Here is a 14344-nt window from a genome sequence, read left to right on the forward strand (position 1 = left end):
TGCATATGCACACACCCCCAAACATGATTAGATACTGAACTCGCTGTAGAACCGCTGTCGGAGGAGTAGCATGCCCAACAAGACGCCGAAAGCGGCACAACATGTAACCCGCACGCACGGTGCAGACAAGCATGACGAAGGACGGGCCCTGGCCAACGATAGACAACAGACACCTTGAGAAGCACACGGGGCGACGAGCAACAAAAACTAACAGACAAGTCAATAGTATATTATAGTATATAGTAAAAGTATATCTGTCTGCAATCTTGAAAAGCGCTCTATAAATACTAAATATTATTAGAATTAAGATGAGCCACATTGTGTAGAAGTAGTAGCTAATCTGCACATGTTAAGCTTTAGACAAAATATTGTGTTGCAGCATAAATTCAGCGCCAAACAAGCAGAATTTCTGAAGACTCTCAGTCATCCAGGTTCAGAGTAAAGCTTTAAATCCAGGCAACTGGACCAAGAGGCTTCTTCCAGAGAAAGTCCAAAACGTCTCAGTCAGAAACCAGCAATGCGTTGACCAACAAGCACCTGTCTGAACCGCACCGACAAACGCCTGTAGGCAACGACGACTGCAATGAAGCTCTGTTGTAAACATTAGGAGATGCACAACAGGAGGACGCACACAAAGGAAGACAAAAAAAACGGACAGAATGGTTGTGAGGAAGAGGAAGTGGAGAGGGAGAGAGGGAAGGCAGAGGGCTGGAAGGGGAGACCGGGTCCGAGTCCACCTGCCGAGGGTCCTTTCTCAAAACCTGCAGGCTCCGTTAGCTAGCGGGCAACAGGCAGCACGACACAAAGCTTGCACACGGCAGGGACAGACTGCTGAGGGGGTTTTACCACGCCCCCTCAGCCTGAGCATGTCAGACATGTCACCCCCCCTCCCCCCTGCTCATTATACGCTCTTTACACCGGCTATACAGTCTGATACTCATTTTAATATCATCTCCAATCCTGTACATGTCGTATATCTGCTCATTAAGTGAGTTTGTAACCTGATGCAACTTCTATTACCGTCTTCATTCCTCACCTTTCTTTCTCCACGTTTTCCTCTGTGGGAGTGTCCAGGGGTGAGAGGGGCTCCCCCAAGGTCAGCCCCCCGCCCAGCCCAACGGGGGAGACGTCACCCCCGTCTGACAGGGCTGGAGCCTCTAAGCGATTGCCTGAGAGGCCTGAAAGTAAAATATGAAAGGTTATGTGTTGAATTTTTTTTCCCGGTTAAAAAGAGAATTAATTGGTGCTTTTATTCAGTGAATGAATCCATTCAGAATCGATGTTTAAATAAACCATCTATGAAGTATATCTTTGACACAATAATTATTAAAGCTTCAGTCTTTGGGCGTGTCACTGGACTAATCAGCCATTTCTTTTAGCGTTTAATGGTAATCAAGTAACAAATACATTTTAAAAAGCTGTTATTAATTAGTCAAAATACCATTCAATCATGCATTTGAAGGATGCGAACAAGTTAAGCTGAGATGGAGAACATTATACCGTGAGCACCTTAGCATGTCCTCACAGAGTCGTTTAAGTGGCCAAGTAATTAAACACACAATGACAGAAAAAGTCTCTAATTGGTGGAGACGGCAGGAGCGGGTTTACCATCGATGTGTGCCAACTCGGGGCTGTTGATGGCGCTGATGTTGTTGCCTGACCCGTCGCTGATCTCCAACCCCGGCAGGGAGGAGGGGCTCCCGCTGGAACAAGACTTCCTGCTGGGGAGGGAAGGGGCCGCGGGGTCCGTCAGAGATCCTCTCCCGGGAGCCGGACCTTTACGCTCCGGGTTCACTTTCTCCTTTTCCGCTGAATGGGTGGATGGGGGGGGGGAGGGGGGGAGGGGGGGATTTCAGACAAAGCAGACGCATAAAAAACACGAACCGACGACCGCTTCAGTCGGTGAAAATGAGACTTCATGAGACGGGCGGGATGAGTACGGTGCAATCAGGGGCCTCTGCGTTAAACGAGACGGTTAGTACGGAGTCTCTAGACGAGATAAGTGTGATTATTATTCATGTGATTAGGAAAAATATACAGGACAGCTAATTCTTCAAACAACCACCCTGAAACACACCCGACCACACGGTGTCCCACCCACATCCCCTCCCACTTTGATTTGGCACATGCAGACATGCGTATGGGTTGATTAGTAGGGACGTGACCATTCTACAGATATGAAGGGACTCTGGACGTCTAGTACCTTCAGCCTCCGTCTTAGGTTTGACATCAGCTGCAACGGGAAAGAAGGGCAGGACAACATGTTCTCATATCCAGATGACTCAATATTTAGAGGTATATGTAGTTCGTTTGAATGTCAATATAAAGGAGGTATATAAGGTGTGCATTTAGAAGTTGTAAATACTTTCAAATATCATTCACAGTAAGTCATACATCATGTTTGCGGAGACACAAAAAGCAGATACATACTGTTGCCAGCGATCCAGCTGGGGATGCCAGGAAACACCCCTCTGGGCTTGGCCTTGGTGGATTCATCCTTCTTATTCTGGAGAGATAAGACCGGGAAAGGAGCATGAAAGATGCTGCACAAGCACAAATGCGTCCCTCACAACGGTGTCATTGCAGTGCATCTAATGAGCTGTCGGATCAGGGATTCATGAGGTTTTTCCTAACGCGTACCTTCACCAGCTGTCTCCTGAAGAAGCCTCCTCTGGACTTCTTGCTGTCAACTGCCCTGGTTTTCACCCCAAGGTGTTTCATGAAGAAGACCACCGCTGTAAAGATGGATTGGCTGTGGGGGAAGTTAGAGAAAGGTATTAATAAGACTTATTTATTAATGTTCTCACACTTATTTAAACTCTTCTTATAGATGGTATATTTCACATCATATAAAGGAGATTCGATAGTCCCTCGAATGAGGATGAAGATGAGGATGTGAAGAGGGAGGTGGAGAGTTGAAGATGTCCAGTGGGAGGAGGAGTTGACAGAGAGCGGGGAGGAGAGAAAAATATGAGACAAGAAAGACAAAAGGAGGAGTTGAGGGAAATTAAGAGGAGAATTTGAAGAACTGGGGAAGGGCGGAGCCTCTGGAGGCAAAGCAACAGTTTTTCCATTTTACAGAGTATGCTGTCTGAATACAATGCAAAGAACTATTGAGGGGAAAAAGCACAAAAACTAAGATGACAGGATTCAATAATTCACCGTACGTGCAAAACATTAATCAAAAGTAGAACGCTGCGAATGCATGAGGGTCTTTTTACAAGATACTATTATGGACTGCATCGACCATTTTTGAAAAGGATAAAAAAAGGGCATTTTCAATCGAAAACTCAACTGAAAGAAATGTTTTAATGAGTATTTGGTGCACTTGAGCCAGTATGCAAAACTCCAGTGGTTTGACCACACCCAGGCAACGATGGAATCAGCTCCATGTGCACAAACAAAAAAAAAGAACACTCGTGTAAATATTTCAAACTTTACGAAAATAAAACTCACCATTTTTCCTCGTCAGAGACGATTGACGGTCTAAAAGAAAGGAGACATGTGTGACGTGAGTATCGGAAAGGAACAAAAGCAGAAAGCACACTCAGCCATCTCTCAGCACCGAGCTCACCTCTTCTTTTTAAGTAGCATTCTCCCGTTCTCTTGCTCGACTGATTATTAAGTGTGTTTTGGGCCGGTGGAACCTGAAGTGACTAAGCTTTTCCTGATCCAACTCAAACCTGACGCTTGTGTTATTGTTCTCAGAGCAGAAGCTATTGAACATATTCTAAAAATGTGCAAAAAAGAAAGAAAAAAATAATCAAAAAAGGAAATGATGCATCAAAAGCTGCACTTCTGTCTGCTAACGATTAAAAAAAAATCTAATCTTGAAGATCTGCAAATAATTATCTCCAAACTGTGTGTTTTCTGGTCTCTCCGGTTCGCTCTCCTGCAAAGGGAATCCAACGTCACGAATGGTCCAGCACAGCGGAAACGTCTATTTAATCATGTTTCTGTCTGATGCAACACCAAGGCAAGACTGTGGAAATTGGATACTCATGTTTTGGTATGAACAATCAAAAAGGTGGGAGGGGTTTCCCCGGGATTCTCCTGCATAGTCCAATGGGATGGTCGGGTTGCCTCGTTCACATCAGCAGAAAGACCAATGAGAAGCAGCTGGGGGGCGAGGTCACCGTGTTGTGGTGGGAAGTGCGAGGCTAACAGAGGGATGATTGTCAGGGAGGATGAATGGAGTGAAGCTGAATGACTGGCTTGTGCGCTGAGATAGAGATCCAACTGTGTGTTAATAACCGAGTGAGTCCGAAGCTGAATTATCGTGTCTTTGATACGGACTGCTCTGCAGGCTCTGTGTGTCTCCTCCACTGACAGCCTGGTTATATATTCGCTGCTCCGTGCATCTCCCTTCATTTATGTTCACGCAATTTTTCTCTCTCTCTCTCTGTTCTGACGAGATGAAGTTGGACAGTTTTCTGCCCTCTCGCTGGCCTTCCTCTCTCTCCCCGTCTGACTCTCCTGGTAGAGGATAACACATTGTAGTCGGCCACGGGGTCGAGGATAGATTAACTTTCCCCCCAGATCTCCTGCTTTCCTTCTTTTACCGTGTCCGGGGCAGCATCGATAACCCTCTGGCCCTTTCTCTCTCCCCTTCCCTGTTCCGCTGTGTAACACCACCACCACCACCACCACCACCACCCCTCCCTCCAGCTGGCACAATGCCAGGGGAGAGCCTTCCTGCCAGCGTGGCACTGCTGACTCCATCTTTTCCTCTCTGCCTCCTCGTTTCCTTCTTCGTGCTCGCTTCCAATCACGGTTCCCTCTCGTGGCTCTGGAGCCCAGCGAGCTTGTCTTTCTCCAGCTTTTCTTTGAGTAGATTGGTTAAGTGCACAGCTAACGTTGAATATACCTACTATAAGGACTTGTTTTTAATCTGACAGACCAATCATCTTCTCAGCTTAAAGGGTAGAACAGCAGGGAGCGGAGAGGACACTGGAGTATTCATATTTGTTTTTTTCTTAAGATCTTCATGAGTTGTTTTTTTCCCTATTGTGTGAGAATTGCATTTTGGGTTGTTTTTAATCAGTCATCGGCCTAATTAGCCTGATTTCCACAGATCTGCGGATGTGGTGGAAACGCAAACACAAATGCATTTTCATTTCCTGGATTTTAGTTGCCAGTTCTGGCTGCGTAATTCCAGGTAAAAACAAAAAAAAAGCTGGTTGTTTTTCACCCAGAAAATCCTGCTTTTCGGTCAGAGATACTATTATACAGCATGAGCCGACATTGGAGGTGCAAATGATGATTCATCATCATCATCACTGAGGCACCTTATCTGCTACAGTCATTCAACACTGATGCATTGATTCAAACGGCTCAATCTACTTTCTACAAAGTGCATTCTTCAGCTTCAAATCACTGCATTTGCAAAGTACACCTTGGGCTTCGTAGCTCTCCTCCCTCCTTATGTGTTTATGCACCCAGACCTCATAATCAGAAGTATTTTACCGGTTATTCAACTGGGTGAGTTTTTCCATCCGAGCTTTTGAAGCGCTAACTTCTCTACTTCCTCCTTCCTCATTGCTATTCTGCGTTTAGCAGACGATAAAAACAGCACAACGACTCTTCCTAATGGGAGCGTTTTGAGGTGTTTCTCTCACTGTGTCTCTGCCATCTTGTCCAGCAGGTTCTCGGCTACAGACTTCTCCTTCATCTCCTGCGGGATGCGGTCCGTGGGATAGTGGCTCTCCACGTCGATGAGCTCGGCCTCGTTGGGCGTCATACCCATCATCCTCTTCTGCCTGTGCAAAAGGGAGGCAAGAGGTTTGGCAAGATTAATATTGAAAGCAAAGGATTCATGCAGGATGCTGATTATTGTTCCCCGATTCCGTGAGCAGACACGTAATAAAGATGAATGCACCGAAAATATTCATATTCATCAACGGTTCTAAGAGAACAGAAACCCTTTTAATTCACAGACAACACATTCTCATTATCCTCTCTGTGATGTTTATATTTGCATATTCTGTGTTTCTGGATGCAAACAGCATTTCAGCCGTCTGGAATCTCACAGCGGGTCGTTTTCTTGTACATCGAAATCCAAAGCAGTGAATCGAAGAGTTATGAGTTCAGGTTAAAAACCATCTCAGGAACACACGAGGGAGAGATCAAAGCGAGCTTTTCTTGTGTTATATAAAATGAAAACATGGCTTCAGTTGCGAAGGAGCCGAAGTAAGTCTCGAGTTCTAGTCACAAGTCGTGTACATGTGGCCTTTTAATTTGAAGATTCGAGAAAAAAAGTGTATGAGGAACGTGTCAAATATGAACACTGAATCGCTTCCTCTTGGATACATTACTCATCTAAAGCACGTTTCAAATCAATAGTGGGTGATTTTCATTTTAGGGAACACGACCTGAAGCTGAATGCTGCCTTGAAAGCAGGAAATCGTGGTAGAAACTATTGCAAAAAGCTGTGAGGGCTGTGATGAGTTGTAACGTTGGGGTGGAGTTGTTGCAGGTTAATGCACTTAAAACAAAACGACCGGTTTTCTGATTTCCTCTAAACCACAATTCGGATCAAAATGTGACCGTAATTGAAAGTGAAACATCTTTCAAATCTCAGAAACTCACACAGGAAGAAGAAACTGAGAAATAACAGCCTATTGTCCTTGTGGAGTAAATACAGCAGAGATGAGACCTTAAACACATATTATTATTAGTCCCTGAGCAGAAGAAGACCCTGACCATGAGTTCAGGATGGGGGTTCTCACCTGAAGTCTTCCAGCTGTTTGGCCACTTCAGCAGCCTGCAGGCTCTGAACCTCCTGAGCATAACGCCTTTGGGTGTCCTCGTGGAGCAGGTCTGGACGGGTCCGGTCTACGGGAAGAGGGGGGGCGGGAGAAGTGAGGACAGAAGACACAGCGTGGGACTGAGGGGTGCGTATGTGGCAAAGGATATATAAAGACTACTGAGAAAATAACGTACCCAACTCGTAGGCCACATTCGGAGGTAGTAGCACTCTGAGAATCTATATTGTGGAGGGAAAGAGTAGTGAATAAGATATTAAGCATTTGTATTTGAGCATTAGAGATGGGACGATATGAAAATGTCACGATTATCCCGGTCAAAATAATTTAGATTCTCTGGAATCACTTTTTCGTTAAGAAACAAATGTTTTTATTTCTTCACCGAATGGACACATTTTATTTTAGTGAACAACAATGAATCAAACAATCTCAAATATGATAATCATAAATCATAACAAAAACAATTGTATGTTTAAAATAGGAACAGTGAGTCTGTTTTTATTACACGATAGTTCCTGTATTTTTAACGTGTGTGTTTTTTAACGAGAATTAAGATTTACCACGATTAACTTATTCTGGATCCACGATAGAATCTTCTATCTTTGATCTTCATTCATTTTCCAGTTCATTAGTTACACTTAGCTATAATGTCCAGTATTTGTTGTGGAGGCTGAATATCAGCACACCTGAATAATGTTATACAGTTCAACAGCACCACAAAATATCTAGTATGGGCTTAGTGTACTTAATTAACTGGCAACTGTATCTGGATAATACCTTCTTTGTTATGTTTTGACCCGAAGCAAAACAATGTGGTTCCCTATAAACCGATAAGAATCTAAACAGAGCATGCAGTTGCCACATGTGACCACAAGGGGTCGTATAAACATTAGAAATGGAACAACAACCAACAGAAAGAAACACATATTCCAAATGGGAGACATGAAAACAACCGCATGGGCCAACTTTATGTCATTGGGTTGATAAAAGATGAAGAGTGTTAAAAAAAATAAGTGAGGTTAAGAGAGGATGAGTCCCCCGAAAGGGCTTTTTTCCCACGATCCAGACAGGAAGCAGCGGGGTCGGACCAATGACAGCGAGTGCAGCACGGAGTCAGCTGAGCTGACGGACGTGTGCGGAGCATGAGATCCGAGCAGGAAATCTAGCAGAGGCCAGGTGTGTGCAGGGAGGGGTAATGGAAAGTGACAGGGAGAAACCAAAGGGTGCTACATGGAGGGAGGGGGGCAGGCCTGACGCACATGCGCACACTCCCAAACAAATCACGTGCAAACAATCTCTCTGCAGAGTTCAGCATGAACCGTACAGCTGTGCAGAAAGTTCCTGTTGATGCAACACAGCGAGGGAATCATATCTATGCCGCGGTCTTCATGCCGATATATTTCTGATTTAATCAGCAGAAAAGAAGAAGTGAAAGAAGAATCAGAGATTAACTGACAGAACTCACTAAAGCCAAGAATCACAGAAATGCTGAACGTAAATAAAGAGAGCGACGATCCAGAGAGTCTGACGGGGGGGATTTCATCCTTAAGGCTGTCATTATGGGATATAACATAACATAAATGTGATAATTCAAGCCATAAAGCATCTGCAACATCTGCTGAGTTCATCAAAATAAGGTGCTTCATGCAGTGGAGTTCTAAAGATGCACCCGACCTGAAAAAGACCCCTGTTCTATGTTAAGCTGAGAATACATTTCATTTGTTGTGACTATCATGGCTGGAAGGAAGGACTTACGGCGCCCTTGTCCAAGAACGTGTTGTAGAACTCCACAAACTGCTTCTTGGTCTCTTTGGTGCTGAGGTTCTTGAAGAGATCAGCGTGGAGGTAACACAGCTGAGAGGGGAGACACACACATCAACCCATTCATCGGTCCTAACGCACAATTATGTGTGTATTTGACAACCCGTGTGATATCCTGGCACTCAAACTCATTTCACTTTATTCCACCCGACCTTGAAGTCAAGCTGCCGACACAAAACAAACAAAGAGCTGCACGGAGACTCATTTTAATCATAAATCACTCTTTGAATAAAAGTCATAATCATAATACTTCATAAGACATTAAACACTATAATCTCTGATGCTCTGACACACTTCTACTCTACACACGCACGCACGCAGCCCTGGCTGCAACATATGCCGCGTAGACGGGGTGTTGCATTGTGGGAGGTGCAGTTCTCACCAGCGGAGCGGGGTCGAACTGGAGAATGACGTGTTGCATGAAGACCAGCAGGTGTGTCGGCCGATCCTTCAACCCGTCTATGGTGTTGAAGTGTCTGCATTGGTCGTCCATCACCTGGGAGGAGAGAGAGAGAGAGAGAGAGAGAGAGAGAGAGAGAGAGAGAGAGAGAGAGAGAGAGAGAGAGAGAGAGAGAGAGAGAGAGAGAGAGAGAGAATATGAATATGAAAGAGAAATAACGACAACATCTAATGATAAAATGACTCTTTCGTCCACTCACATCGTTCAAATCATTCTCGAAATCCTCATCCTCAGCCCCGATGATGCTCATGGCTGGGTTAGAGCGCTGAGCCCCAAACACGCCCTGCTATGAGAGAGAGACAGAGACAGAGACAGAGAGAGAGGGGGGAAGAAAACAGGACAATTAGCAAACGTTATGTGCTGTACTCTGAACCGGCAGGCTTCCTCTTTGACGTCCCGAGCCCCGCTGAGCAGAGCCAGACATAAAGAGCGATTAGGGTTTGGACACCGTGAACTTTTCCTCGTGAAATATGACATCGAGCGGAAAGCAGGAAAACTTCCCGGCATCCAATCATGCCTCCGCACAGCGAGAGAGAGAGAGAGAGAGAGAGAGAGAGAGGCCTGATGTGTCATAACGTGTGTGAATCCTGAAGTAAGCAGGATGCCATTCATATGAGCTATACAGCATCAGCTCCACGTAAAGTAAAATACAGGTGAAGCATGAAATATGAACAATATTTACTTATTAACAGTATGTATTCCCCCTTGGCCACACTAAAACATTTAGTCCAGGTGTTGAAATCAAAGAGAAATAATTCAGTGTTTAACATAGCTTGTAAAAGAGCCTTTTCAGATTTCAGCTTGGAACGAGGCCAAACGTTGCCTCTGGGAAACTATCGGGTTCAATAATACACTCGCAGGAAAACGCTCCATCGCCCACCATGACCAGGTCGGAAAAAAATAAATAAAACGCAATAGAAATGAAAGCTTTATGCTCGTCTTTGACATCCACGAACGGGAAATTCAAAAAAATCACTTCCCCTGCATGCATACACGCCCAAAACACCCAAACAACACAGAGCTCTGGTATCGAGTCCTCTGAAGGCACGACGGCATTAAACGACAGAAGGTCTGAGATCCTCAGTGTCTTCTAACAATATCTCAGACTAATTATCCTTAAGTGGAGGCAGAAGACCGGAGGTGAGATGTGGAATAAAACATCTGGAATCATCTGTTTCAGGAGAGTTCATGTCCTCTCTACTTCTTCAACCAGTTAGCTGCAGTTTATTCAGATCTGTATTATTTTATACTTTCATTTTCATGTGTTAAGCCTTCCTTTTTCCCCTTCTTTTTTACTTTATTGCACTGTTGTGGCCGTCCGTGTTGGCTTTACATCACTCCAGTTTGTTTTTATTTAACTACACTAGAATATAAATATGTGTCAGCCGTCACGAGAGATGTTGCGCTGCTATTTATATTCAGCTAAACCTTCCAGATTTCTGGTTCTGTGAGGCAAATGTGGGAAAATCTCTGTGCAGAACAGCTTTATGGCTTAAAATTGGATTTGAGGGATTGTTGCATCGCATGTGATGAAATAACTTGATTTGGGATTTTGGAAGAGATTTGATCCAATTAATTAGGCTAAAACAGACCTTTCTGTTATGTTAGTTTATCTAAAAGCGATGTCTAAATTTAGTTTGTTTTTCAACTACATTCTGATATATAAATCAATATGATGAGATACAATTACATATACTGGAATAGAGGATTTTAGTGATATCACTCACCCTTTTTATCTAAAAAAAAAACATGAATAATGTAAGACATGAGAAATGAATTGCTGATGCTGCATTAATAACTTAAATTAATAAATACTTTCAGATTTGTTGATACATTTAAAGTGTGGTTGAGCTGAAGGATGGATTTTGTACATGTTCTAATTCTACGTGTGAACGCGTGACGCGGTCGTTTTTATCAGGAACTGAAAACTCATCGAGCGGTGAGAGTTTATGAGGGAAACGTGAGCGTTCACGAGAGCGCCTCGTCTCTGAATAGAGTGTTTGTGTGGTCGGAGGGAGAGCTGACGAATGTGGTGAGGTCAAGGTGAGTCCTTGGAAAGAGAGAGAGAGAGAGCGAGAGAGAGAGAAGGAGAGAGAGAGAGAGAGAGGGAGAATGAAACTGAGGGACAGAGAATGTGTTCATTCATGGTGAGATCCAGTGGGCTGCGGGTTGAGAAAGGCCAGTGTTGGAGCAACATGAGTAGGAGGGGTTAGACAAACAGAGTCACACACACACACACACACACATCTGCATGGAAACACACACACACACACACAAACATCTGCATGGACACACACACATATCTGCATGTACACACACATCTGCATGGACACACACACACATCTGCATGTACACACACACATGCATGGACACACACACACACACACATCTGCATGGACACATACACACATGCATGGACACACATCTGCATGTACACACACATCTGCATGGACACATACACACATGCATGGACACACACATCTGCATGTACACACACATCTGCATGTACACACACATCTGCATGGACACATACACACATGCATGGACACACACACACACACACACACACATCTGCATGGACACACATCTGCATGGACACACACACACACACACACACACACACACACACATCTGCATGGACACAAACACATCTGCATGGACACACACACATCTACATGGACAGACAGACACACACACACACACACACACACACACACACACACACACACAGCCTGATGGCTAGTTGCATGTGTGGATAACACACACATGCAACTACCAAAAATGACCACGCCAACCCTTATGTCACCATGACAACAGCTGCTACAACAGACGAATGTAAAAGGCCGTCTAGACGTTTCGTGGTGGGAAGAGGAGATTCACGTTTAGCTCCACGGAGAACTGTGTGATTAAAGCTGGTTTATCCGACGTTATCTGGAAACGAGCATCAATTCAAATGTATTTCATATTTATTTGTTGGAAAACGGGCTTTACAACCGACGCCGCGCTCCGTCCCCAGACCTGGGATCAGATAAGGACTCGTTATGGGTCGGTGCAGTGTTTGTTTACACAGATGGACAAGTGACACGACACGAGCCACAGCTGATGTGTGAATGAGGAGGAGGAGTGCTTTGTACACATCTGTCATCTCCCAAAGGTGACCCTGAAAGCCATGGCTTCATATTTTCTTGATCGATTCATAAAATGTCGTATAAATGGCGTCTTCATATACCTTTTTTTTTTGGTCCGACTAACAGTCCAGAACTCAAAAGATATCAATTTTACCAATTCTCACATCTGAGAAGCTGAAACACAGTAAAGGTCGGCCTCTTTGCTTGAATAATAATAAATCAAATATCAAAACAGTGAATATGTCCTTCACAATATCATAGAGCTCAAGCGAATGCCAAACTAAGACTAAAATATTATATTCACAATCATGTAAGACCGAGAAATTCTTGAATTTTAGAGGTTGCACCCATATCACCAACATTTCCCCCGATCGACCTGGATTAAAGAAGTCCAAACGTGTGTAAATGATTTCTGTTTCAGAAGAAGGCTCAACATGCAAACTTGTGTAGTTTTGGCTGTTTTTATGTTGTTGGAAAACCCCAAATAAAATGGTAAAACAAAATATATATATATATTCTTTCCATCTCAGTTAACTGTTGAACTTCCATTATGATGCAAAGAGCAGAGGATGCTCCTCTGTTGCTGAGTCACTGAAATGCACGCTCGTACCTCTAGATATAAATTGGAGAAGTCGAGGTGAGGGGGGGGGGGGGGGGGGGGGGGGGGGGATTGCGGTCACACATAGGGAAGTAGGGAAGGTCAACTCTGCTCTGCATTTAAAGAGCACAAGAGAGTAGTGAAGGGGCAGCAGGAGTGGGAGCTTCCTCTGCCCCGACGGAGCCAAGTGGTACATTCCAGCATATGGCACAGTTCACACAACAGATGGAGGCCGTCTGTGAGCCTCAACAGTAACCAGACCCTCCCTCGCCTCACCTCCATTAGCTGGCATGAGAGGGTCCGACACACACTAAGTTAATCAGGAAGAGAGACCAGGAGGACAGAGTGTCCCAGAGGTGCCCGGATCAGCTCCCGTGCTCCTGAGAGTCGGCAGCTGACCCCCTCCACCCTCCACCCTCCACCCAACCCAACCCTCCCCTCCCATCACATTCCAGTACTAACTAAGTGTCAGGTGGCATCAATCCAATGATAGCCATCAAGCGTACGTGCCTTTGTGTGTGCGTGGGTTAAGACTGAGCACGTATGTGGGAGGGGGCCATTCCTATGTGATTGTGGGGAGCTGCCGGCGTGTGTGTGTGTGTGTGTGTGTGTGTGTGTGTGTGTGTGTGTGTGTCATAAGACAACTGGTCTTTACAACAGCATTCCTCTCCATCTCTGACCAGGCCGAGCTCTAATACATAAGCAGCACCTGTTTCATCCGACCTCTTGGAACGTTTCGACAAAGTAGCATCAGAGTTTACATGAATATTCCCACCAGATCACTGAGAGTTACACTGTGGTTCTAATAATAACTGTTAATAACTGAATCACTGTTACATCAGCTCTGACGCAAAAAAAAAAAAAAACAAGTCCATTGTGAAACCTCTAAAACAATCCGTTTTAGTAAGATCCCTCAGACCGAGAAGAGAGGCGGAGTCAGGTTGTGACCTCACCCCGACCTGGGCATCTTAGTGGAGCAGGATCATGACCAACCAAAGTGATATTACACTTTATTACATGCACTGGCACTACAAAAGTGTCATTTTTTTTCAGAAGCAACCATGAGGTTAATCATTTAGTGGATTTTCCCAAAAGTGAGCACATTTTTTTTTCTGTCGTGTGTTTTTGTCGTCTTCTTCCATCTGTTAAAACAATCTCCAAACGTCCAACAGTAGATGAACAGCATTGTTTGGCAAATAAATAAATTAACATGTGTTTTCTTCTTGAAAATGTCAACATAGATGGGTGTGTGTTAATCTGTGGGCTCATGGGCAACGGACAGTGACTTCATCTACTTAAATGGGAATCTTCCTGCCGACACACTGAAGTTACATAAAAGCTACCTTTGAATAATAATTTGTGCTTCTGAAACATTCAATTAAAGATTCTTACAATTACGTCTGTTCCTCCTTTATTTTTATAACTGCTTGACACAGGATTTCTCCGACCTCAAGCTCACTTCTGACCATACCCACCCACACCCAACCACACCCAACCACACCCACACCTAACCACACCCACACCCAACCACACCCAACCACACCCACACCTAACCACACCCACACCCAACCAT

The 14344-nt window shown here is 44.5% G+C and overlaps 1 protein-coding gene across 7 annotated transcripts in view; it reads right to left on the reverse strand.

Annotated features, from left to right (window-relative positions):
• The window catches only part of arhgef1 (Rho guanine nucleotide exchange factor (GEF) 1), a 35295-nt gene that overhangs the window by 9801 nt on the left and 11150 nt on the right, over nucleotides 1-14344 (reverse strand). For 4 of the 7 annotated variants that reach the window (XR_014598274.1, XM_084026326.1, XM_084026324.1 and 1 more), the window contains exons 2-13: nucleotides 9245-9331; nucleotides 8968-9081; nucleotides 8520-8618; nucleotides 6943-6985; nucleotides 6729-6834; nucleotides 5619-5759; nucleotides 3457-3486; nucleotides 2641-2752; nucleotides 2431-2506; nucleotides 2204-2233; nucleotides 1609-1809; nucleotides 1037-1178 (exon numbers count right to left, since the gene is read on the reverse strand). Coding sequence is in view for 6 of the 7 variants with exons in the window: in XM_084026326.1 (XP_083882452.1) it covers nucleotides 1037-1178; nucleotides 1609-1809; nucleotides 2204-2233; nucleotides 2431-2506; nucleotides 2641-2752; nucleotides 3457-3486; nucleotides 5619-5759; nucleotides 6729-6834; nucleotides 6943-6985; nucleotides 8520-8618; nucleotides 8968-9081; nucleotides 9245-9295 (1145 nt within the window). In the remaining variant the exon portion in view is untranslated. Of the gene's footprint in view, nucleotides 1-1036; nucleotides 1179-1608; nucleotides 1810-2203; nucleotides 2234-2430; nucleotides 2507-2640; nucleotides 2753-3456; nucleotides 3487-3574; nucleotides 3893-5618; nucleotides 5760-6728; nucleotides 6835-6942; nucleotides 6986-8519; nucleotides 8619-8967; nucleotides 9082-9244; nucleotides 9332-14344 lie in introns of those variants that run through there. The other 3 variants (XM_084026325.1, XM_084026327.1, XM_084026329.1) reach the window with 3 other exon arrangements.

The sequence above is a fragment of the Eutrigla gurnardus genome (genome assembly GCF_963514095.1).
Source record: "Eutrigla gurnardus genome assembly, chromosome: 14".
Classification (NCBI taxonomy): Eukaryota; Metazoa; Chordata; class Actinopteri; order Perciformes; family Triglidae; genus Eutrigla; species Eutrigla gurnardus.